We start from the raw sequence: 27,205 nt of genomic DNA, 5'->3' as shown, positions 1-27,205 counted from the left end.
CGTTTTCGGAAACGGCGGCTGCTCTCACTTAAGGAGATCAGCCAGCTGCGCAGGACATATTATAGTGCACGAGCATTTGCGCAGACACAAGTGCACTCCCTATTCCTTCACTCTCATAACCCGATGGGACGGCAATCCGACACGACCGGAAAGAGATCAGGCGCAGGACCGACATTTACGTGCTCTCCGATGCACGGGTGAATTAATCACCAACTTCCAGACTACGGGCTGCTTTGTGAAAGTTTAAGAAAACCCACAAAGCGATTTCGGCCCGACCCGGGAATCGAACCCGAGACCACGCGCACAGCAGCCGCGCTTGCGACCACTAGACCAACGAGGCAGTCAAGGAGTTTGCACAGTATTTCCCCACTATTTAAAGGATATACTTTAATCACTCTAATATTAAAAAAAACCGCAAGAAAATCGGTAACGTAGTTTTGAAGATTTAAGCGTACAAAGGGACACGGGGACATAGGGACAGAAAATGCGACTTTGTCATATACCTACTATGTAGTGATTTGACCTAGATGAAGGCGCTTGGCCTACCTACATTATTGGCATCTCTGCTCAGAAATTTTCCTTACTCCGTGGTACAGTATCTATTTGATACGGAATGCTGTTTACTGCATCTGCATCGGATAGGTATCCAACGGCGGTGGCTTACGCTATCTGAATTTTAAATAGGCACACTTCATATTGGATTTGGGATTATGTGTTGCTTTGCGAAATTGTGACTGAATATTTTGTGAGAATTTCTGTAGGAGCTTGTCTGAATTTGTTGTGTCTTTTTTAGAGATATGTTGTAGGCACCTATGCGGCTGGTTTTTATACAGCCCGGTTTTAGCACGGTATATTATAGTAAAATATAGTCTATATTAGAAGAAAACTATTTATTACTTTTGATTTTCAACTGTCGATTCCTAATTATAGCTTATTGATACCTCTCCAAGCTAAGTAAACTGACGGACATGCGGCTAATGGAGAGGAAAAGATGACGAAGATTTCTACAAGTTTTGCTATACACATATAATCACAAGAGGGACACAATAATACAAAAACGTTTAAAAAAAATGTATAATAATACTCTTACATCTCTTTTTGTATCTAAATACAATATTTACAAGCTTAACCACGTAACTAACTACAGTAATAATTATTATAAACTCACGTACTCCAATTTTGTCACTGATTCCATCCATCAGTGTTTGTTGCCCATTTGTTTCATGGGTGGCAGTTTTAGGCAGTGAAACAGCTGTTGTTGAGTATTTCGTATTAATAAAAGTACAAAAAGCTTCGGTTTGCTACTTAAAATTATTATTATGACGATACAGTCCCAAAGATACATAATTTTTGTTCAATTCACCTTTTTGAGTATTATTCAATTTTGTTTGTCGAAGACGAGTATTATCTATAGGCAGTGATCGGTCTTCAGACTTCCAGGTGGGTTTTTCTTTAATTTTTCCAACTTCTTTTATATTTACTTTTGACTCCTAAAACGTATCTACATAATTTTCTAGCGTGTCTACTTTAATTTGTTTAACGTCAATAGAGAAAAAAAAATCAGTAAGAGAAAATCTGAAGCATCGTTTCGTCTTCCTTTCAATAGTTTGTAATTATGTACCTTTGGGAGAGTCAATATTAATCTAAGAAATATAATTTAACAATAGATACAGCTAAGAAGTTCCAGTATAATGTTAGAGAAATTTACATATTATGTTTATCACACAATTCCTTTCATCCACTATCCATGAAGCCAACTAACGCCAATAAATAATATAATACATAAGTACCTAAAATATTGGTGGTCTTCCAAGCTTTTTATGAAGGTAATAATTCATTCTACGAAGAATAACCTAAGACGAAGTAACAGTCTCTCGTTAAAGTATTAAATTCTCCATAGAATAGATCATTAGTGATTTGTAAAGTATCAATATCAATTTTTTTAAGATAAACTTCTAGGCAATTAAGTGCGCTGATCAGTTTCCATTTATTACAGTAATCCAGGATATATTTTCCGTTTTTCTTGACCACAAAATTTTCCCCATTACATATTGTCGTCGGCCGTCACTGTGGCACTAACTATAATGGCGCGTATAACCCTCTTAAATAAATTTCATTTTCAATATAAAAATACAAAAACAATCTTACACATCCCATGAAGTTCGAAGTTAGACAAGAGCTCTTTGAAAATCCATAACATCATCTACATAGATAACCTAATTTTGAACACTATGTATTTATAATTATTGCGATTTACATAGCTACAACAGGACCTAAAACACCGAGTAATATCTAAATACTTCAACAAATGATTTAAAAATGATATTTTTATAAGCAATCGTGAACTGAATGGTTTATAGTTGGTTTATCTCTATTTGATGAAAAGCTTATCTCCGGGCAGCGGGTGCTTGAGTGTGATGGGTGCATCCTTCAACATTTTCTGGCCAATCACATACGTTCTCGTTGTAGTTGAATACAAGGTTTTGAGGACAAGGCATGTGATGTTTTCTTTCACCTTCACACATGTAGTACATGGTGCAGTCAGCTTTGTCAGGGTGGTAGGAAATGTGGCCGTCTTCTTCTTCGCACACCACTTCGTTGGCTAGAAAATAATAAAAGATCGGTAAGTTCATTTTAAAATGTACAGGAGGATGTACTTACTCGAAACTACCATATTAAATGCTTTAAACATTAAAGGGCCTATATCAAAAGTAAGGTACAAAATACTCACGATCTTTAGTGGTGTATTGTCCATTAGGGCTAGAAGATTCGTAAGGGCCATCATATTCCAGTCTGACTTTGTAATCTCCAAGTTCTTGCTTCATAGCTGTGATGAGGGGGTATTTTCCAGTTCCGCATGACCCTCTGAAGTCATCCATGTCTACTGACCACACCATGATTCCTCCAAAACCTTCTTCCTTCAACCAAGCCATCTGAAATTGCCAGCAAGAGATTGATTAGAAAACTTTGACATTGTTATGTAAAAGAGTCTCTGTGATTATATTATTTTCTTAAGAGTGTCCATGTATTTTCTTGATGGTTCTTCTCCATGAGACGACCATCATTGTAGAAAAACTTTTAGAGAATCCTTACTTCAATAGTTTAATGGAATTTTCAAAATTATGCTCACCTTAGTCTTCAACGATCTCTCATCATCGAAACCAACCCATTGGTCTTCCCTGTACGCGAAAGGCACCATCTGCTCGTTGTCCCACACCAGAGTGGTGTTGTCTTCACGGAGGAACTCGCAGATTTCATAGTATGACATGAAACCAGCCTCGTTGGTGAAGCGACCGGCGGAACCTGAGATGAAAGAAAAAAATACATCAAACAAATGTTTCAAGAAAAATGTAAGGACAGGTTAAAAAAAATAACGAAAGGAAAAGGAAGAGGATTGTTTAATAAGTAATACAACTTACCGCCGCCAGAAGCCGGGGCACCAATATCGAATTGAGTGTCGTTGATCAATGTGAAGGATCGGCCGTATGTAGGCATACCGATCATCAGCTTCTCTTTAGGAGCACCTTGGCGAACCCATTCGCGGGCAGAATAGTCCTAGAAAAGAAAATAAAATATGTTAACAGACCAATGTCTGATATCCGTCAAATTTTAATATTCGATTGATAAATTAGACTATTGCAATTCAGATCCTCAAGATACAAATCATGACCTAGTTTGAGGGTACCTGCCAATACTGTATTTTTTGACGAATAAATGATTTTAAAATATTATATTAAGAAATCATTAAACGATACTTAAATACCTAGTTCTAATAAAAAGAAAAAACTACAATTTGACAACCAAAATTCTAAATGAAATTCATGGCCTATGATGCGTTACAGAAGAAAAGAAATACGTACGACAGTAAGTTTCTTCTGGTAGCTAGTGGCACTCTCAAGAGGGAATAGAGGGCTGTTGTGTCCGACCTGGCGCTCCCATTGACCGTGGAAGTCGTATGTCATCACGTTGATGTAGTCCTGTAAAAAATATAAAGCTAAAGTATACATGTACAATTCATATATCTGGATCTGTTTGTACTAAGTGTACTATAAAAAAGGGGTGTACGTGAAGAAGAACAATTAAAAAAATTAATTGAACTGGTGAAATACATATTTGTAACAATTTCAGACATTCACAGCAAAACCCTTTAAACACAGTAGGTAAGAGACGATGTGCAGCATTGCTAAAACAATACCCGTAGGGGCGTAGGCAGTGCAAGAGTAAATCAATAGTGATCTTTGTTAAAAAAACTTTATAATGATTTCGAAATAACTAACCAAGTATTTGGAGATTTCAGGAACGTCGTATCCAGCAGCAATAGCTTCGAAGGAAGCAGGTACAGCAGCAGACAGGAGCAGTCGTGGTTGTCCTGATGTTTTGGCTTCACCTTCGAACGCTAGTCGGAGCTCCTTGAGTAGAGATACGAAGGCTGCACGGTCGTCAGCACCTCTGTAATGAGGTAAATGTTGGTAAGGATTTTTCTGTTTCGACTATCTACGTATACTTACAATGTAAAGCTGAAGAGTTGCTTTGTTTGAACGCGTTAATCTCAAAAACTGGTAACGTTATCGTTTTGATTAGAAAAAAAACGTGCAGTGTTAGATAGCCCATTTATTGAGAAAGACTATTTTTACTGGGTTATGCAGCATTGGTCCTACGGGATGAAGATAAAAGCGTTGGCAGATACTAGTGATTGGGGTGAAAATTTGCGTTATAATGGGATTTGAGGATACGCAGAAGGATTTACAAAGATATCACTAGATAAAGCTAGTAATAACTACCTTTATAAACACCTAATTCACCATGCGAGATAACGAAATTATTTATTGGTGGCAACTGACCATTAGTGGCCCACTATAAGTGGGCATTTAAATTGCGATATATCATAAACATTGAGACACACACGGTTACAAGCATAAACAAACAACCTTGACTTATACGACCATTTCTTAATTTGTTCTTAATTTCCTTAAACCTTTTGATGAAACCTATGGTAATTTGGAAACCTTGAACGAAAAACTATGGGTTGTTGAAATATTACTTAACATCATTATAAAGTCTTATCTATTAATGCAATATTTGTATTTATTTATGTAAATTATGTAACTATGGAGGTTTCGTGGTCATTGTAATATCATAATTAATCACATTATGTAAGGCCTATTGACCCCAACAGTAAGGCTTATAGATAGAAGGACTTTGAGCCCATAAATATTCCTAAATAGTTTTGAACATATCTTAATTTTATAATCAGAAACTGGACCGACAAAAATAAAATTATAGTCTAAAATATTGTTATTTCTTACCTTGGGTATTCCCAGTCGACATCCAAACCGTTGAACTGGTAGTCCCTGAGGAACTCAATGGCTTCGTAAACAAACTGGTTCATGCGGAAAACATTGGAGGTCAGCTCTTTGAAGGGAGTGGAGCCGAAAGCCCAGCCACCGATGGCGAGGAGGATCTAGAAGACAAAATAATACATGTTGTTAACGAATCATCATCTCAGCTGAGTATCAGTGTTTTACAAGACTGCCTATCTGATCTCCTCAACCCAGTTACCCGGGCAACCCGATACCCCTTAGTAAAACTGGTTGTCAGACTAAGGAGGCTTTTGTCAACCCGGAACGACTTTTAGTCGAAAGAATCATCAACTAACAAACTACAATAAAATCATTAACTGCTGCAGGTCACGATAAAAATAATAAGGTAGTCAAGCCAGTTTAGTGGCAGGTCAAATATAATTGCCGAATTACATCCAAATCATCGCTAGTTAATCACAAATCAACTATTCATTAAATTATCCCAGCTTTGCATAATTATTGAAATTATGATTTGTGCAAAATCGAAAGGGATTTAGATATTATGTTTTTAAAGCTTATGTGTAGTTACATAACTTACCTTCAAATTAGGGTTCTTTTCTCTCAAAGCGACAACTTTGTCATACATTTCAGCGTCTTTCTTCTCATCTCCTTCAGCCAGCTTGTGATCCTTGAGGGTAGCGAAGGCATAGATGACGTGGGTGCAGAGGGTAGGATCAACGTTCTCTGGCAGGAATCTACCAGCAGACGGCCTCTTGGAGGACCAGGAGGTAAGGTAGCATAGGATTTGTGGATCACGCTCTGAAAGAAAAAGTGTATTTTAAGATGACGTTTGGAGTATATTTTTGGTATCTGTATTTATGATTTTATGTATTTTATATTATTGGAAGCTTTCTGAAAATTATGTAATATTTTATTGAACTTTCACTCTCACATTTTTGGCATGAATTTATAATTGATTTAAATTATTTTTATTATTGAAATAAGGCCAGAATTATCACTACTTAGGTGGTTTGCAAACAAGAAAAGAATCTTATTTTTTATCCAATGCTCCTAATAGAGCGATCAAACTTTCTAATATATCATAACTTTAGTACCCATTCATCAATTGTCTACACAATCTAACGTCATCTACTTCAAATTTATTTGCCATCATCGATATAGAATCTCTTAGCTCATAAATTAAATCGTTACTTTGTAATCAGTCATCACTATCTTACAGCAGTTAGTCTATCGGACATTTTTATTAAATTCTTGATCATCAGTCTTCGTATCAGGAGACAGCAATCAAACTCTAATAAATTATGTAAACGTTAGGAAATTCATTTATTAAATTGTCAGCTTTTATGTTCTTTCTAATTGGTTGTGTAACTTTAAATTGCTTGGGGTATAGTTTGAAGTTAGTTTTATACTTGATGTGCTTATTAGTGAGTATTAGATGGTGTTATTTTGTATACCTTCTCATAAACACCAATGAATTCTGTACAAAGTTTTTCTTAACAAATCTCAAAGAGCCCAATACTACTACAGGAAATATTATTCTGAAAACATTCTTCATATTTCGCGTTCCAGATAAAAAATATATCACTTTCAAAAGAATACTTAAGGAAACATAACTTAATGCTTTACATTGAAAATATGTTATTTATTACAATCTCCCCACTTGAGAGGCCGTAAAACTCCTACCTACCTACTTGTTAAGATGTCGGTTGCCAATGTCATAAACTTGACGGCATTAAATCACAAACCCCATTTAGGCCAACCTACCAACGAAAGAAGACCTACCCCTGCCCTCCCAAGCACCCGAAAATGTATAGCCAAAGTATGTGCGAACACATTTTCAGAGATCTTTGTATTTTGGTCGGCTATACCACTTGAACGTAAAAGCACTCGATGTTTCAAACTTTTAGCAACTATGTCACGAATTGTCGACTTTCCTAAGCCATTCTTGGCAACAACAGAGGGCCTAAGAGTGACCCTTGCGGTACTCCTTAGAATGTCGAGCTTTTAGTGTCAAATACACTTTCAGTTGTTTTTGTTCCATCTGTTATACTGGTAACTCGTAAGATCTCGACTAAGAATGTTTGCTAATGAAAGTTTATAGCATAAACTTTTGCTTTGACCTTAATTTTTTCTGTTATTGAATGGGCTTCTGAGGTTCTTTGTATCGGTGTAACTTGGAGCTTTTACTTGGCTCGGTATAAAGTGTATACTTTATGTTCTATTACGCGGTAACAAGCTCGGTTCTTGGCTTTGTGTAACAGAATTGTTCATAAGTAGTTAGAAGTTCCTCGTAACACGTTTTCCCCCGTTAACTCCCAATTTTGGTTGTATGACAGGCTTTGACACTAAAGCGTGTACCTTGTACTAAAATCTTTAAAATATCACCGTAGAAAAGCTGAAAAGGCAAACTGTCGATACAGGTGCCAAGTGGAGCGTTAAGGACTCAAAAATATCTCCCATTTGCTAGCAGACATTGTTTATTTTTCTGTACCTATGTTAGAAAATGGAATTTCTCCAAACATGTTTACAACGGAGCTTTGCGTCTGACGTGCCCAAAAGAGTATGCTAAACGAATCGTAACTTTTATACGCTTTGAAGTTTTGGAAGATAATCCCTGTTGTAAGATGTTTTTCTTTAAGATTTTGGCTGGATGCGTCCTAACCTACGGTGCGCAAACCTGGTCTCTCACCGAGTGTCAGAAGTCCAGGCTCAAGGTTTGCCAAAGGGCAATGGAACGTAGCCTTTTAGGTATTAAACGGACCGATCGCATACGGAATACCGTGATACGTTCCAGAACAGGAGTCGCTGATGTAGGCCGAAAGGCGGCGACATTAAAATGGAACTGGGCCGGACACGTCAGCCGAATGCATCCGGAGAGATGGGCCACTATTATCACCCAGTGGACACCTCAGGATGGACACCGCAGGCGGGGTAGGCCCCGGAAGAGATGGCGTGACGAACTAGACGCCTTTCGTCCGGATTGGTAAAATCGATCTCAGTGGCGTGCACTTGGAGAGGCCTATGTCCAGCAGTGGACTGCGATAGGCTGATGATGATGATGATGATGATGAGGTGGACACGGTCGAAAGATCGGGAAGAGTGGAAGCGAGATGGGGAGGCCTTTGCCCAGCAGTGGGACACTACAGGCTAGATATGATATGATGCGTGAGATGAAAGTGATTTGGAGCTTGAATTAACAAACTCAGAAGTTTTTGAATAATATGACGAAAAAGGAAAGCTGTAGTTTCAAATTTTATCACAAAAAATAGTTAATATTGACCAATTTAATTAGATAGCAGACAGCGCATTAAACATAGAAGATTTTACGGATGACAAGATCAGAAATGTTGCATAAATCCAATTAAAATTTCGACGTTAGATAAAAACCAAATATGAGAATTTTAGAAAGTCAAACTGTATTAACTGAAATTATAGATGGCCATTGTGGGCTGATAAACGCCGCCAATTATCAACATGTGAAAGTGTTTTGAGACGTTATTAAATAAAATTTTAAGATTTTTTCGATGACAAATTATATAGCTGACGCTAAACTAAATTGTCGTTTATTGGTACTTCCGGTATTTTGTAGGCTTTAGAACCTCTTACAATAAAATTATAGAGTTGCATTTAGCAACGTTCGATGCCCGACAACATAACAATGTTTTTGGTGAAATTATGAATTCTAACTTTTTGACGCTGATTATTATTACTATAGAATTTTTAAGAAACTGGGGAAATAAAAATTACGTCGTAAAATATTACACATCAATGATTCAATACACCAACTTAGGAATCCTAATTTCTCAATATAAAATCAAGAAACTTACTATTCTTATCAACAGCAGCATTATTATTCTTGATGATGACGCTCTTGACCGGCTTCTTGACCCTGGTGAGGACATCGGAGAGGCTGATCTTGATGGGTTGTGGTTTCTCAGTGACCTCGATGACAGCGCTGGAGGCTACGGAGGCCCAGTCGACGTCTTTAGCGTCCTTGCCACGGGAGATGCCTCGGAGTTCCTCTCTGGAATTGGTTAAGATTTTATTATCTATTCTTGGAAAGACACTAGTTTTTTGTATTGTATAACATAAGACTATTATTTAAGAGTGATGGTTAGCTTTCATCAATTTGGAATTATAATAGCAACCAATTATTTGCCAATTTAAATCAAAGTGTTACATAATCTTGAGTTTCTAACTGTACCAATCTGTATTCTTACAGTAAACAAACAAGTTTGATCTTTAGCTCTACTGAAATTGAGTTCAAATTACCTCATAGCTCCAATCAAGGGGTATTTGACATCACCGCCGCAGACACTGCCGCTGAAGTCATCCATGTCTACAGTCCAGACCATAGCACCACCGAAACCATTGTCTTTGATCCATCTGCAAACGTTTACTGTATTAGAATCTTCATCATCATCATAAAAATATTATTGGCATATAAAAATGTTTGAAATATTAGAAGAGTCGGCAAAACCGTCAAATGTTCAAGAGAGGCTTAACATTTATTAACGTGACCCCGACAGTATCATAAATCCTTATTAACAAGTTGTACGTACACCATTACGTACTGCCATTTTACCCCTTTAATAAATCATTTTATGTTCAGACATAAAAGGCTATTTTTAGCTTCGTACGTGGAATCTCTGCAACTTTTATTTTTGTTCTTTCTCTCACAAACTTACCTCATTTTGTTTCTGATCGACTTTTCGTCATCAAAGCCGACCCATTGGTCTCCGTTGATAGCATAAGGCACCTTCATTTCATCGTCCCATACGTATGTGCCGCCATTTCTCAGTATATCGCATACCTGAGAAAAAATATCTTGTCTTAGCACGTAATATCAAGCTATTTTTTTCTGAGCGCTGGCATCCATCTTCATTTATGAGTCATTCGAGCTTTCATTCACAATTTGTTCATACAAGCTACTTACTCAATGTCTAACAAAATAATATTGAACGTAAAGCAAATGCTGTTGTTACGCTTTAATCAACCCCATCCAGGCAAAATAAATCTTCTCACTTTGTAACATCCCAAAATACAATCTCATAAACAGCATCTAAACTGGCATAAATCACCTCATATTCTGAGCAATATTTTTTAATTATAACAACCTCATAATAGGCAAGAAAGCCTCCTTCCTTTGTGTATTCGCCGGCTTTCCCACCCCCGCTGGCTGGAGAATTCACTTTGAAGTTATTAGGGTTCGAGAGGGTGAATGTTCGTCCGTATGTTGGCATACCTGAAAATTATGTACGTCATCAAAATGTTCGCCGGCTGGCTTTCTTAGAAATTCTTGCGAGATTTTGGTTAATTTGAGGGCGACACTCTGTGAGATTGCGGTAGAATATTATTTTACGCAGTACATTATAAATGATGAGGAATAATGAGTTCGTTAAGTGTTAGACTTCTTTGCTTATTAAAATGTTTTTGCGTCTCAAAGGACCTGTTTTATTTTAGATTCTCATTTTTCTACAAATATTTATAAGGCGCTGCGGAACTGGTTTCTGCTATTTACAATATTGTTTGCGACGTTATAAAATCCAAAACTCACCGATGATAAGTTTTTCTTTAGGAGCTCCAAGTTTGACCCACAAATGTGCAGCGTGGTCAACGGACAGCTGTTTCCTCCATTCAGAGTCTGATGAGGGCGAGTACAGAGGAGCGTTGTGACCAGTCTCCCTCTCCCATTTGCCGTGGAAATCGTACGCCATGACGTTGATGAAGTCCAGGTAGCTAAAGATAAAATGTCGTTAGAATTTCTAAATTAAAAAGATTATCGTCACCATAATCTAACTAAAAGATAACCATAACTTATATTATATAAATTATTTTGACGATACTGATATCTAGAGTCGTGAAAACCCTTAACATAACAAGATCCTAAAAGCCATCTCATGAGGACTTATGAAATCACCCATAGGACAAAATAAATGTGAGCAAAATAATAATCAAAACGTTGAGAAAACAATAAAAAATAAGACTTATTTAATAAGATATCATAACAAAACTGACATTCCTATCAAAACTTTGCATCAACAAATCTAAATACAACGAACTTCAGACAGAAGTGACAGCGCAGCCTCATAAAAGGCCAAATTTTAATGTTTCTGATAGACACGTCAAAAGAGCGATAAGAAAACATCAAAATATACGTGCCTAGTTTGGCAAACATACGTTTTCACTCCTCAAATATTAGGCCCACATTTATGGTCCTTATTGTCGAGGCTTAGGGTGAAAGTTTGTATAGCTTGTTCAAAATTAGCGTACTTGATAAAGTTGTTACTGGTACAATGTATCCGAATGTGGGAAAACGCATGGAGTTGCCTGAACAATGTTAAAAATTTATAAATAAAGAGGAAATTTTGCAACGGCTGTGTGACAATCGTTTTTCTGCTCAATATAAATTATTTGGGCGAGTACTCGTATTAAAATGCGAATGGATGCGGAAGTTTAAATGAGACGTTTGGGCTGACTTTATGGCAAAATTATGTGTGTGGAAATATGTCCCCATTGTCATATTTTGGGGAGAATAGATTGAGTTTTCTAACTGATAATGGTTCTGAGGTTCATTCTATTTGTTTGCTGTCATCAACTGTTTGTATGTCTGTTTGGTCCTTTGATACGCACCTAGCAACAGCAGGTACATCGTATCCTCCCTTGATGTTATCAGGACCAACAGGGACAGCAGCGGTGAGCAGCAGACGAGGTTTCTTCACTTCTTGGGCTTCAGCTTCGAAGGCTTCACGCAGTTCTGTAACAAGAAACAATAGACTATTAGAATGATATTTGTATTTTCTTAAACATATAGCTACCGTAGATCTTACGAGTTGAACGGCAAAAATATTAAGATAGGCTCTTCTTTGCATAGATGTAAGAATGTACAAAATAACTTTTCATATTTTCTTATAAATAAAAAGCTTTCCGATCTAATATCTAAGCTCCAACTTCCGATAATAATATTCCGATAATGTTATTCTCATCAAAGAAACACACATTTCGAAGAATAATATTAAATAATTATAATATTAAATATCGTCTAGACTAAACAACAATGTTCACACAAGATCATTTCAATCATTTCAAAACACCAACAGCTTTACACGAAGCAGACACAATTAAAGAAGGTCATCATCAATCAAATGTCGTATTAAAAGACCATGCGTGCACTAAACGGAGCTTAACATCACAAATGTAGGCAAAATCACTCAAAAGACTGACATTCTCATCTTCAAAGGAATTCCCACCGTTATGCAGAACTTAAAGTTCAATCTAGACAAAAAGTCTGTAAACAGACAGATACTATTAAGATAGCCTAGTGTTATTACGAGCTTGAATTATAGGAATTTTCGAAAGGATCCTCTCTAAATGTAGCAAGGACATTGAGTGATGTATTATTGGTCTGTTTCGTGGAGAACAAAATGACTAACGGAGGTGCCATAACACAGAAAATCGCGTAAGATCGCCAAAATACGGGTGAGTGGGGGCCGTGGAACGCTACTGACTCCGCACCTAAAAGCCTATTTTCGACCTCCTCATGTATTGTGCTATTAAAAATCGTTGACAGATCAAGACACTCGTCTCAAAGGACCAGGACTCCTAGTTAATTCACTCGTAACTGATCGTTTTGGTCAAATCCATGCCTGACCTACATAATGTCATCTCCGCTTATTTTTCATTACTTCGTGGTCTGTATCTACCTTTGCAGTTTATCGCCTCGATTGCTTATTGTTTTATTGAGGGATTTCAATTGTTTTTAGTAGCGGAATGTTTTCAATGAAAGAATCGTGAGTGATGCTGCTAATGCTTCGAGGTCGGGTAGCTTTTGATCAACAGAAGCTGTTGGTTGTGTTTCGTGTAATTTATAGCTCACGTCGATATCCAAATTAAATTTTATGACCTACCAGAAAGACTCGTTTAGTTAGCTACGGTCAATTTGGAAGCCAACCCCAACGTGGTTCAGAAATTGCTTGACAGACAATACTCTATAATGGTTCAATCAAAGTCGATTGTTGTGCACTTCAAGACTCCTGTTCTAATTTTAATTTAAATATACATGACGAGACAAGGCAACATTACCAACAGTTTATTCAAATTGCTACTTTTCTAAATCTTACAAAAAAATCTAAGTAGACAAAGGACCCATCTACGAGTACATCATCATCTTCCGAGCCTTTTCCCAACTATGGTTGGGTCGGCTTCCAGTCTAACCGGATTCAGTTGAGTACCAGTGCTTTACAAGAAGCGACTGCCTATCTGACCCATCTACGAGTACAAAATCTCAAAACCAGTAAGTACTAAAACGTCTAGCAATCCCAATGAATCATGAATCCAAAGCTAGACGTTTAACATTCGCGTCAGTTTCCATATCGCACGAAGGTTCAACCGACCATGATTGTGAAAGGAATCAGCAGTGAACGTCCGATGAACTTGTTAACCTCGATACTGTAGGACTTGGATGAAGGGGTAAGCAGGGTTTGTAGGCCTTTGTAAAATGTATAAACCTATCAAAGGTGTATTATGAACTAGAATAACTTTGAAAGTTTTGATGTGGTCTTGTTACTTTTGAAGACAAAAACTGCTGACAGATACTGATGAAAATGGGCAATAATATAGCCTATACGTAAGGATAACATACATATGTATAGGCAAATTTTATCTGGATATGGGAAGTAGTTCCCTCTAATAGTGGTTAAACGCAGGGATCAGCGAGAAATATCTTACCTAAGATTATTGACTACTACATTTTGTATTAAAGCAAAACTGGATCGATACACAATCCGCACATTACATAACTTATGTCAAAAAACCAGTTCCCACAGTGGACAAAATTCGAAATCCTAGAACTAGCCAACTATGTAGATATAACTGTATTTTAATCTGATTTAAATATTTAAATTCAGGCTGGCTATGTGCCACAGTTACTATCAGTATGTGCGTCTTAAGAATTCATATTTCATTTTATTTTTGGCACTATGGTATATGTATGGTTGGTACACTGTGCGAGCATGCAAGTTTTGTAGTACAATTTTACTATGTAGGACACGTAATTCGTGTATTGATTTGTACATTTTTTAAATTTACAAAAAGTAACAATCATCTTCTTAATAATAAAAGGACGTGAATTTCAAGTTATATTTTGGTGAAAATAATGACTCTTAAACGGTGAAATTACTGACAAAAAAGGTTAACTATTTCAAGATTATTTTTTTTACACAGAAAATAGTACGTTGTATATTCTGTTTCTTTCTAACACTTCTAGTTACAAAACAATATATCATAACACCAATATCACTTAGCAAAATTTATGTTACCAATAAATAAAGTCGTAACATAATATTTATTCGGCGTCCCGAATAATTTTTATTTATTTATTCACCCGGAAAACGCACCCTTTTCAAACGTTATGTCTTTACTGTATTAGTGTTAAACGACTTTATGTGCAGTACCTATTGTTTGAGTTCCTTTATGTGCATATGAAATATCAGTTTGTTGGTACCCAAAAAGACTCCAAAGCTACTGAACCGAATTGAAAAAATATTTCACTGTTCTGGTTTAAATAGGCTATATTTAATCCCAGTGCGGGCAGTAGTTCCCACGGGATGCGGGTGAAATCGCGGGAAAATGGCTAGTGTACCTACATATTTATATTTACGCTTACACTGTAAAATGCCTGGTTTAGGTTAGGTAAAATTTTATGTCAAGATTTATTGAAAAGGCTTTCAATGGGTCCTTTGTTCGTCCATCGTCCCCAAAAACAAAAAATCATGTTTACATTTGTTCATATATCACATATAATAATCAACATATGCACACTATACTTACGTAAACAAACCCAAAACAAGTGAAAATTACATAAAACTCGAGTCAAAAGTCAACAGAAATATGATAAGTGACTGTTTCGCAATTAATTAAGGTTTTTTTCACATCTATAATTCACACAGAAGCGACCGTGGCCCACATTTTGTGGCCCCAAGTGTCCATAGCTTGAACACTGTGCAGTTAGCATGTGGAGATAAAAGCGTAACAATATGGAACAAACAATTCGATTGGATTGGATTGGGTAGTGGTGTAACTCTTATTATCTAGCAGAAAAAATATTTAATTTATTTCACACTATTTTGTCAGATCAACAGTTCGGTGAACTTAAAACAAGCGTGTTCTTTAGAAAAAATAATTCATTTCTCCACAGGTCAAATTCTAGAAAACTGGCCATTTGCTCGCGGTTTGATCCGCGTCCCGTGAGAACTACTCGTACCGGGGTAAAATGTAGTCTAGTTACGCGGAAAAAGTGTAACTGTTGGAGCCTTAAAGGTACAAACAAACAAACAAAATGTTGCATTGCATTTCATTTATAGGAAATAAACAATATTACTCAATTAACTCCGGAACTAAAGAGCAACTATGTACATACATATCATGACCACACATGACCCGAGTTTCTTGAAATTATATTTAGCTCTTAAGGTCAACAGCATAAAGGTCATATTGGTTAAACCTGCGGTTTGTTTGCGTGTTGTAAATAGACGTCAAGTATTATATGAGGTTATACTTATAATATGTTTATGGTCATCATTGAATAACATGTATTTGTTAAGTCATTGATTTTTAGGTAATGGGAATTTTATTTGTTTGTTTAGCTTTTTAACCAACTTCAAAAAAGGAGCTCTTCAGTTCGATGTAAGTATTGTTTTAGTACCTATTAAAACTTTTTTTAGAATAATCCACATAAGTTGTTTTCGCATTATGGTCAAAGCTTAGGTACCTACTTACATTTATTAAAAGCCCGTAAAGGAAACACTTTCAGGCTTATTTATTTACTTTTATTTTATATAGAAAACAGAGGCTCACCTGCAGTAAGCATAATTAACAACTTCTAATATATAAAAGATGCCGACAAGTTGAGAATCTTTTTTTTGGAAAGTCGGTTAAAAGTACACGAACAAAAAAATATACACAGAAAATCTCAATTTTTCTCATAGAGACCACACTATTTACGCTTTGTAACAATGAAAACAAATGAAGTGCTTACGTTCTTATAATTGGCAATTTGTTTTTTTGGCCCCGCTTCAAAAATGGCGTGATTACGAAAATTAAACGCACTTATAGTAATAGAACGGTTGCACAATACCACGCTAAGCTAGTTTTTGTACAACTTTTTTGCTAGGCGAGTTGCACGCGATAGTCAGTCAAACATCAGTTTTGTACTGCGATAGAATATTTGAAATTAATTATGCGGTACATACGTTCGACATAACTTCTGTTTTATTTATTTTACTTAAATATAGGTTAGGGTTACCTATTTAAATTATCTTCAACAGATGCTACAATGCTGATGAGGCATTGGCAAAATTATAAATCTCTGAGGGGAAAATATAAGCGTGTTAGATATTCCTGTTTTAGAAAAAAATCGTTCGGATCCAAAACCATGTCTATATACTATATTTCAACAAATTGACAAGGTATCTAAGACCCGCATAGCCCGCATAACCCCCTTGTGTACTACAAGGGGGTTCGATACTTCTTTTCTTCTTTCTCCTGCCCTGTTCCCAAATATTACTTGGGGTCGGCGCAATATGTCATTTTCTTCCATTTTCCCCTGTCACTCGTCATACTGACACTCACTCCCTTCCTATTCATATCATCTTTCAGGCAATCCATCCATCTTTTCTTAGGTCTTCCTCTTCCTCTCCATCCATCTACATTCATACTTAGCACACACAAATTGACAAGGTATCTAAGACCCGCATAACCCCCTTGTGTACTACAAGGGGGTTCGATACGTTCTTTATAAATTGTACGGCTCTCGCTGAAAATCAGCGCTGAGGCTTTTGTCCCGTATAGGGTCTCAGCATTATGCTGAGAGAGGGCCGTTTCACGTGGGGTGACACATATTTTCCGTTATTGCATTTCTAATTGAAATTCGTCTTTTTTTATTTCTAACTTTTTGTACATTTTTTTGTGTCACTGTGTCACGCGTGAATAAACGTATTTCATTATATTAATTATTGATCACTGGATTAATTAGTGGCTAGTACAGGATAATATATCAAAGATATCTACAAAAATAATACCCATATCAAGTTGTAATACACGTCCAAACGTAATGCAATTTCCTTATACATATACTCGTATTGAGCCAGTATTTCCGTACGGAACTTCGTATGTTCGAGTATTTCTTGCGTTCCTCTTACTTAATGGCCGGTAATTATTTCGTTGTAAGCTATAGGTAATTGACTTAACGTTATTTGAAGAGTTTAATGTTTTGCTATAAAAAATAATGATATAGTTTTTGGATTCAATATTTTCAATTATACATTCAAAGGTAATTATAAAAATGATAAAAGAGTCATTTAGTGACCATTCTTAAATACTAGTAGCTTCCATCAGGTTTCGGAACAACTTCCTGCACCCAGATAAAGAATAACCTTTACGTTTTTCTGTTTCAAATTGTAATATAAATAAATTGTTTATGCGGCTGTCATTGAACATCCTTGGCAGTCGTTACGGGTAGTCAGAAGCCAGTAAGTCTGACACCAGTCTAACCAAGCGGTATCAGGTTGCCCGGGTAATCGGGTTGAGGAGGTCAGATAGGCAGTTGCTTCTTGTAAAGCACTGGTACACAGCTGAATCAGGTTAAACTGGAAGCCGACCATGATTGGGAAAAAGGTTCGGAGGATGAAATAAATTGTTTATTGTCCCAAAATAGTTAAGTACATAATTGTAGGATGAGACAACCCCAGTAAGTTATTAACAATACTTGTAATACTGTAAAGCTTCATCAGCTTCTACTTCTAGCGTGAAAGAGTAACAGACATACCTACACAAAAATCAAACTTTTACGTTTAATTATCAGTAAGAGTATTGTAAGCTTAGAATAAAATCCACCCTACGCACCAGGTGCGTAACAAATTAACATTGGCTTCATAATCCTCTTTCCATTAAATGTAAAATGTTCATTAAGAACATTTCTCCCCCAGAAACACGCTGGAGATTTAAAACTGCGTGAAATTGGCCTGACAAGTCTCCCAATCTTGTGTTCACTTGCGAGTAATTCCACATAGTAATCAATGGTAGGTAAAGGTAAGGTTTCAGCGACAGTGAAGCTTAATATGTAAAGAAAAAATAAAGTTTAAAAGGCCAGAGTGCAAAATCATACTAATGTCAACACAATTACTAACAAAGATACTCCGCCATTGCTTGCGAAAAGCTTATAAACAACTGAATGGGTTTTCATGCTTATTAACCAAAAGTAAGAGCGATTCATGTGAAAATTTTATGTATTATGTGCCTACATACTTCAGGCTCATTCAATTTATTAAAAGTAAATCGGAAACATTTGATGACAAAAAACAAATACCTACTCATATGCATAGCTTTGCTTCGCCTTAACTAAGTTTGCCCAACACAAACAAAGAAACTGACTTTAGCATCTCTTTCAAATAAGTTTATAGTCAGAAATGCTCTGCCCTCTGACACTCAGACCCCACAGGGTTACTCAGTCAATGTTTGAGCGCGCTTCTGATTGAAGTCTGAGCAATTGTTCAGCATGTCGTCGAGTTTGAGCACACAACGTTATTGCCTTGTCTACAGGGCACAATATCGTTAATTGCACCACAATGTCATATGAGATTAACTACGTACTATAAAGTCTAATTAATAGAAGTTAAAATTTTGCATAGTGTCAGAGACTCAAACTACGCCCAGACTCAAGAAAGCTCTAAAAGTCGATATAATTAGAAAATTTCACAAGCATACCTATTGATAATTTTGATTTAAAAAACAAAAGAAAAAAATACAAATGAAGATTCAATATTTGTCGCAATCTTCAAGAATCGAAAAACAAATGAACGAACTATGTACTTGAAAAAGAACAAACTAGGGAAACATCAAAAACAAAACACTAGTCACTAGCCAGCTAAAAATAAGGAACAAAAATGATATCATTTACATAGAAAAGTTTATTTGCCTGACCTTAGTCAAATGTCGAGGTGAAGATGCCTCATGAGTCAGAAATCTTATAATAAACATACATAATATACTTTTTGGTCTTAAAACGATTTATTGGATCCAAAAAAGGATGAACTAGAAGTTTTAGAACATTGGATCCATTGCGAAGGAATTTTGGAAGCAATTTGGAACGTTTTATGTGTTTGACTTTGATTTGATAGTTTTGGTGGCGTCTTAATTAATTGTAGGTAGATTAGAAGTGAGTCATCTAGATTTTAGACTAGAGAAATATAGTTGACCTTTGTTTAGGTTTGTTGTTCGTGGTGACGGTAGAAATAGGTACAAAAGTTATTGAAAACGGTACAGTACCTAGTAGATGTATTAAGATTCCCAGTTCTTTATAACAGTCTTCAAAAAAGAAAAATCGGCAAAAATACAAACAGGTCTATCATTATTCACACCATCATTAAATATTACTTTTTCTAGTTTTGTTATTTGACCGATGCCCCTATGTTTTCTTTAGTAAAACAACGTATATTCAATGTTCTTTTAGGAGACTGAAAATAAAATATTGCACCTCTAAATAAAGTAGGTAGGTAAAAGGTAAATGAAGGAGAAATAAATTGATTTTATGGTTTTCAAAATATCAAAAGCCAGGCTATTAGTTTGTCTACAAAGTTGTAAACTAGGCACGCCAGTTCACAACTTTGTTAACGTTCAAAATTAATTGCCAGTTTTTTTTTTCCAAAAGGTAGCTGTAGACACAAAATTATAGTCTGGCAAAGTTATTTGATTTTTCTTCTGTTTGGGATAATTGGTTGCTGCTATAAGCAATCAAAATTACCATGTATTTTGTACAGGCTCACCCTTATCGATTTTTTGGGAAATTCAAATTATTTATTTACAAAACATAAATCACATTTTGCGACAAGAACATAATCATACTTAAAATAAATTCACATAACTTTACAAGGGTTATTTGTCTGAACTAGTAAAGTCAATGTCACTCACAAAATGGTGCGAAAACTTTGTTACCATGATTATGTCAATAACTTTTAGTTTTACATAACAATAATAATATAATAATCAAATGTATTTTAAATAATTTGACCTACAGTAATATCAATAGTAGAAAATGACACCAAATGACCTATCTCAAAAACCAGCGGTGCTCAGCATTCAATCTGCGGCCACTAAAATGGCGCTAACCATCAAAAAATTTGTTTTTTTACAGAAAAGGTCTCGATTAATCTTCTCGATTTCATTTAATCGAATAAACGGCCTTACCAACTTAATTTCATCGGGTAAACCAAAACACATAACAAGTGAGCTACCCACAACTATTTGTCATGGGGACGTAATTAGAACGTTAATGTTTCTCGTTAGTGAGCCATGAGGTATGGTGTTTTGTGTCGTTCTCATGGTAAATGGGTAAGGATTAATTAAGGGGATTGGGTTTTTCTTTTTGATGACTTCTGTAATGGGAAAGTCCTAATGTCATATTCCAAAGAACGGCGGTTACAACATTCTGCAAAATGTCTGTCTAAAATAAAAATTTTAAAAATTTCATACTTCTGTACCTATATGAAATGTTTTTGTTAAAAAATATAAATAAAATAAATGACTAAAGAAGAAAACAATATAATTCACAACTTTTTGCTTTCATACAAAGAAAATGATGTAACTTATCATCAAAAACAGAAAAAAATATGTTCAGAGAATTCTAGAAAATAATATACGACATTTTATGCCACCTTTGACACAGTAATAAAATTTACGATTTATCATTTTTTTTCTATTTTTTCGTAAACTAAAGAAAAACGTGTTAATACGAAACGTGAATTTATATCTGCTTTTATGAATAGGTAGGTACACTGCATTTTACTTTTACTCGTCTTTTTCTGATCTGCACGTGATTTTCACGTCAAGTTTTCTTATTATAAAAGTTCACCTTTTGTGAATACCTAATATTTTCAAGCTCTGTATAGATAGTTCAACTCAGATTTGCGCGCGGCCCTATGTGTGCGTCGGCTTGTAAATATACAACTTTCATTTGTGTGACAGTGACGTTGTCCGAGCATGACGTGTTCTTATCACTTTTTCTTATGCGTACAGTCGTTTACGAAAATACTATTTATTCGCGGAGAAATTATTAAGCTTTTTATTATTAAATATAGTTTTTCATTATTTTTTCATACGTCTTTTCAAATTGACATTGACAGTATCTAAGAATTGAATACTCCTTAAGTACATATTTTCTAGCTCGGGGTACGTGGACAATAAATAAAAGTGTGGACTAAGAATGTAAAAAGAGGTATAATCTAGTATAATAATGTAAACAAAATGTGTGGGGAATTTTAAAAAGTTATATTGCTTCGCATAATGTCGACCAAAATAACAAAATAATGAAACTCATAAATGAACGTTTAAGTCAAATTGATGAAGGGATGTGGCGTAATACTTGTCGACATGTAGAAAAGAAAAAAGAAGAATACTATAGACATTTTGACATTGGAGTTAGAATTTATAATTCTCCTTGGAGAGTAGCGAATCCGAAAATTCATCATTTGATTTTTCAAATAGCGATTCATAATCATTATAAATAAATAAACATTAAATTACGTAATAACTGTTTTTCTTTAAACCCCCGTATACAACCCCTAAATAACTGTATTGTACCCGACTGTACCTCTTGCCACGCACACAAAGTTACTGTATATGTACAAGGGTTACCCACACATAAGGCCGCGCGCACAACTGAGTTGAACTTACTATAATATTACTACCTACTCGTTAATACCACAACTTACGAACCTACCTATCGATGTTATGTGATACTTCAAGTTTAGTGGTCTATTGTGAAGCTTAGAATTCACACTAATATTATTAAAACGAAAGTTTTTGAATAAGTAGGTTTTTATTTCGTTTCACAAAATGTATTACTAATTAAACTAAGAATGAATAAAGCTAATAAATCAGAATATATTAGGCTTTATACCCGTAAGTGCGAAAAGTGCCTTTTCTAGGGACGCGGGTAAGATCGTGTGAATAGACAGTCTATTGTAAGTTTCTTTCTCTTCTGCTATGCTACATAATAAAGAAGTCACTAAATTAGAATAGTTTAACTCCAAATAGAATTAATCCTTTTAACGGGACCATCCATTTCCATCTATTTCCATACACACATTCCTAATGACTTAAAGTGTCAACGAGCTCACTTTAGCTAAAGAGTTGAAACTAAACTAAGCGACATTGTTGATACAACTCTCTAGCTAGACGTAAGACTTTGTTCTAAGAGGTAATGATGTGGCACTTACAAGGGTAAGGGAATTAGAAGGATGGTAATGATATTTAAATGGATATGTGGTAGAATTGAATAGTTGCGAATAATGATGTAAGTTGTGCTAAGTTTACATACCTAATTGTCAAAGAAAAGTTTGAATTATGAGCCCATATTTCTCTTTGATCCGTCCAACTGTCCAATTTTGGGAGTCCTAAATGAAATTAGACAGTACGATAAATCTAAAAGAAACTAAAGCTAAAAATGCATTGCTAGCTGAAGTTCAAACAAAGGTCGTAATTAGAAACTTAAATTATTACAAATGCAAATACTGGCAAGGTAAAAAGTATTAGGTACACAAATAGCAACGCTTCTCACCAGCCACAAACATTGCGCTCTAAAACATAACTACTCGTGATCTCCCAACAATTTGCTCCTAATTTCTGTAGCCAAATGCAGCCTACAATCTTTTGTCCATCTTCAGAATTTCACAAGGCTTGATAATTTAGTTCTAAGCTCTTCGTTATGACTAGGGCACGACTAAAAGATGTCGTGATGTGACGAAACGTGCGCAGAGTTTTGATGGAACAAAGGGGTTTAGGGATGGGAAAGCTAAGGATAATTTGTCGATAAATGATGAGGGTAAGTTGGTGGCCGACAATTTTGGAGTGACTGTAATTAGTGGTGATTTTTTTACGTGACAGTCAGTGTTAAGAAATTGGTTGGCTAATTATGTAATCAAGGTATTGAATAGTTAAAAATATATAATTGCACCCAACAACAGAGGTAGTTTTGTTACTTGTCATTGAGCTGTCAAACGCTTTGTATAAATGTCGAAATTGCGATGTATTTGTTCTAATTATTTTCATTATTTCATTTGCGACGCAAAAATACGTGTAAATTACAAAATTGACGAACAAAACATTGAGGTATTTGTATATTTTTTGTAAAATAACATAAATAGACCGTGTCTAGCAATGTCGGCTATTGTTAATTAATTTTCATATTTCAATAAACGAGTTATCAAGGTTTTCTTCACAGCCATATTGGAAAATTGTGAGCATATTTAATATTGAAATTAGATAGTTAATAATATCAATGTTGCTGAGCTAAAACGTACCGTGAGATAACAAAGATTTGACTGATTCCTCTGAGTTTAAGGTCATTTTTGATTTAGTTACTATAATTTAGCATTTAGCGACAAAATAGCATATTTCAATTTATTCAATTGCACCTAAGTAATGCTAATGTGAGTATCTATTTAATAATATACATTGTACAGTGTGTTGTTCATTCAAACCAGTACCAATAAAATCAAAAGTGTTTATATGCAGTTATTGCTGATTTTATCTACATTACTATAGTTGCACTATGACCTTTGTATACGATCTTAGTAGGAGGCAAACAATTTTAAGTACATCCCATCGGCTTCTCATTAACAGACAGAATTAACATCATCTCATGCATTTTATAATTGTAAATTATCATATTTTACCGCATCAGCGATCGAAGGTTTATTTTTGTCATCCAAGTCAATAGTTTGCTTCTTCACCTTGACAAAATCACATAAATGTTAGAATTTTAATCTAAGACAACAAATGATTTGTTAATTTATTTTAATTCTGACCTTATTTAGTAAATTGATTGGCAGAGCAATAAAGTTCATTTTAGTATTATTAGGTTGTTCTATTCGTGTAAACTTGTAGTCTCATCTTTGATTGGGTTGTTAAACTGTGATTTGCTTTTATTGTAACCGATGTAAACATTATTTTAACTATATTAATATTACAATGTTTGTTGCACTAATTGGTTTCAATGGATGCTTGCCTATTTAGAAAACTAAATAGGTCACCTAGATATTGAAATAAGTATCATAGGAGAGAAATAAAAATATTTGCAAAAATCCGTCATCGTTAAAATAAGGGTCAATTAAGCTCCACATTTTCCAGTCATAAATATTTGACATAAAAGTGAAATTTTTATCGATAAACTATTTTTATGGAACGACACTACCGGTGCCGGCGACAGGTGCAGCCGAACGGCGGTAGCGACACGGTCTATCGATATATCGATAAATTGTATTTTGATAGCGTACAGCACTATGACTGAAAATAGACATGGCATTTTGAAATCGGATTAGTTTCACAAATTATATGTTTTGAATTATTGTGTTAACATTTTAATTTCAATGCATATTTAATGATCTTTTTGATTTACAATCATGTCATAATTAAATTATACATATTATTATTTCTATTTCATCATAATTTGTTTAGAACCATGCTATAAATGCAAGCATCTGACACTAGTAAAATAATACGAGGTCGTCTCACAATGCTAAAATATTGATACTCCAAATATTTTATTCAAGAAAGTCAACCCTACTATCGTCTTATTTATTATGCCATATCACATGGGACCCGATGGGTTAGACCATCTTGTCAAATATTCATACTAATTGGTATCACTCTATCACCTTTAGACCGGTTTTAAGTGGCTGTTGGTCGGAGATTTAACTTTATTTGGAGTTTTATTGATTAAATTTACTTCCTACGCGTCACCCACGCTGGGTTAGTTTTGGAAACTAATTTGGGACTTTCTGACGGTGTAAACTGGTTTAGTAGTACCAATGTTTCCTACTTTACATGTCTCTAGAGTAGTGTTTTGTTGCTTTAAGCTTTGTAGGTTTTGCAGAATTTGTGTGTGATATCGATACAAAAGTTTTTCGTTTATCTCTAGGGTATGGATTTATCATTTTAATAGTAATTTCATAACTACCATATATATTAGCCTTAATTTATGCAAATACAGACTAAAATTATAAGATTTTTTTCTGACATACAAAAAAAGTTTTTTTTTTTATTAACCCTGTCTAAACCTTCGTAACTCTGTGAAACACAACAGGCACCTGAGTGCGCCGACCACAGTCCGATATTCGCCAATATTTAGAAGATCCACAGCGCGGACACAGATATTGCAATCCCGGCCAGATTACATTTAAAATGAATCCCGGTACAGCGGTAAAATACCGGAAAACTACGGTTTTCAGGTACACTGAAATGTGAAATAAATGTTTGTATGTTTCGGATATTGTTTTTTGGGGTTTTGTAGTTTTCAAATGGACAGAAGGATTAGCTTTTATATCTGTTCTGACTGGTTGCGGTTAGAATAGAGAATGGGGTGCTTTTTTAGACAAAACGAACGATTTTTTGTTATGGCCTACGCTTTTTCAATGCAGTTGACATGAGTACAAAAAATGATAACTTCCCTTAAAAACTGACGGCTGTCAACTGCGCCTAAGATGCGGTCTATTATATAGGTTTTCCACGGTATTTTCAGTAAAATATTGAACTTGACTTTAAGAAAAAAAAATATCATACCTACTCATCAAACATTTCCGAGTTACCTACATCAATATTTGAGAAATAATAATTTCAGTTGCCTAGTACAAATTACTGTTTATCCTGAAACCAATAACTAAAGACTTACCTTTCAACAACAGAACGTAGTTCTTCTTGTCCTCACCACCCTTGGGGTACTCCCAGTCTACATCCAGACCATCGAAGTTCCTGTCACGAAGGTATGGGATCGCGGAGTAGATGAACGTCTGACGGGCGTAGCGGGTAGCTGACATCTCCTTGAACTTCTGGGTACCGAAGGACCAACCACCTGGAGAGGGTAAGAAGTATGGTTAAAATGTACCTCTATAAAACGGGCAAAAATCTGGTTTGTATGTATGAAAACCTCGGAAAATATTTATTTTATTTGGTGTCTTTTGAGCCACCATAAATACATAATCTGTGACAACTGTTTAACTATCACGGTTCATAACATACAGTCTGGTGACAGACTGATTGATTCGTACCTTACTCCCATTACTAGAGTCCCGTTTTAATCTACGGGTAAAAAATCCTAGATATAAGTCCTTAGATACGAAAATAAGGCCAACGTAGTAAATCTGACCCAGCTTACTCATTTGTCACACCAATCAGTTCAATACCTATTATATCAATCACAATTATCTCACAGTTATCTAAAATTCACAGCACTAATTACGAACTAACACGAGCAGAATTTTCGCAACTGCATAGTCAGGTGAAACGGCAAAAAAGTGGCGTGTCGATTTCTTTGAGCGCTCATAATGCATTGCTTCACAACCGACACGTAGGTCTCAGGAAAATAGGCGATGTTTTTGTAGGCATTCCCGTGAAAATAGGTGAAAATGCGCGCGAATGCGCTTTGTGCCGTGGGAAAGGTAGCGCGGTGAGTTCGCACATGAGTAGGCATTGTGCGAGGGTGCTGTTTTATCGATATCGATGTTTATTTTGCATTTGCATTCCTTTTTTTTTACTGGTATTTTTTTACGTTTTTAATGTTATTGTTTTATTGAAGATTAATTTTTACTAATTTATTACTACCGTTTTTATTTTAGTTAGTTTGTGTCTAGTATTCAAGTCGACAAAATAATTACAATGTGCTGACACTTTTTTATTGCTTTACTTACAGAACCATTAAAAATACCATTATATTACCACACTTTGGTATGTTATTATAACACGCACAAACCATAAACGTTTTATTTATTAGAAAGTTGTGTTGCTATAAAAAGTTGTATGATTATATTTATATAAATATATATTATAGTGGACTA

General features: G+C 35.3%; 1 protein-coding gene across 1 annotated transcript in view; it reads right to left on the bottom strand.

Moving 5' to 3' along the window:
• Positions 1-1,059: 1,059 nt before the first annotated feature.
• LOC110378516 (probable chitinase 10) overlaps positions 1,060-27,205 on the bottom strand; it is an 85,585-nt gene continuing 59,439 nt past the window's right edge. Inside the window, exons 5-19 of the mRNA XM_021337818.3 lie at positions 26,044-26,223; positions 11,955-12,078; positions 10,879-11,060; positions 10,439-10,566; positions 10,010-10,134; positions 9,594-9,707; positions 9,149-9,345; positions 5,899-6,119; positions 5,307-5,461; positions 4,278-4,449; positions 3,861-3,977; positions 3,420-3,555; positions 3,131-3,303; positions 2,732-2,933; positions 1,060-2,602 (exon numbers count right to left, since the gene is read on the bottom strand). Coding sequence (XP_021193493.3) covers positions 2,388-2,602; positions 2,732-2,933; positions 3,131-3,303; positions 3,420-3,555; positions 3,861-3,977; positions 4,278-4,449; positions 5,307-5,461; positions 5,899-6,119; positions 9,149-9,345; positions 9,594-9,707; positions 10,010-10,134; positions 10,439-10,566; positions 10,879-11,060; positions 11,955-12,078; positions 26,044-26,223 — 2,441 coding nt within the window. The 3' untranslated portion in view covers positions 1,060-2,387. The remainder of the gene's footprint in view (positions 2,603-2,731; positions 2,934-3,130; positions 3,304-3,419; positions 3,556-3,860; positions 3,978-4,277; positions 4,450-5,306; positions 5,462-5,898; positions 6,120-9,148; positions 9,346-9,593; positions 9,708-10,009; positions 10,135-10,438; positions 10,567-10,878; positions 11,061-11,954; positions 12,079-26,043; positions 26,224-27,205) is intronic.

Source organism: Helicoverpa armigera, chromosome 2 (genome assembly GCF_030705265.1).
Source record: "Helicoverpa armigera isolate CAAS_96S chromosome 2, ASM3070526v1, whole genome shotgun sequence".
NCBI lineage: Eukaryota > Metazoa > Arthropoda > Insecta > Lepidoptera > Noctuidae > Helicoverpa > Helicoverpa armigera.
This window is presented reverse-complemented; position numbering and strand designations above follow the sequence as displayed.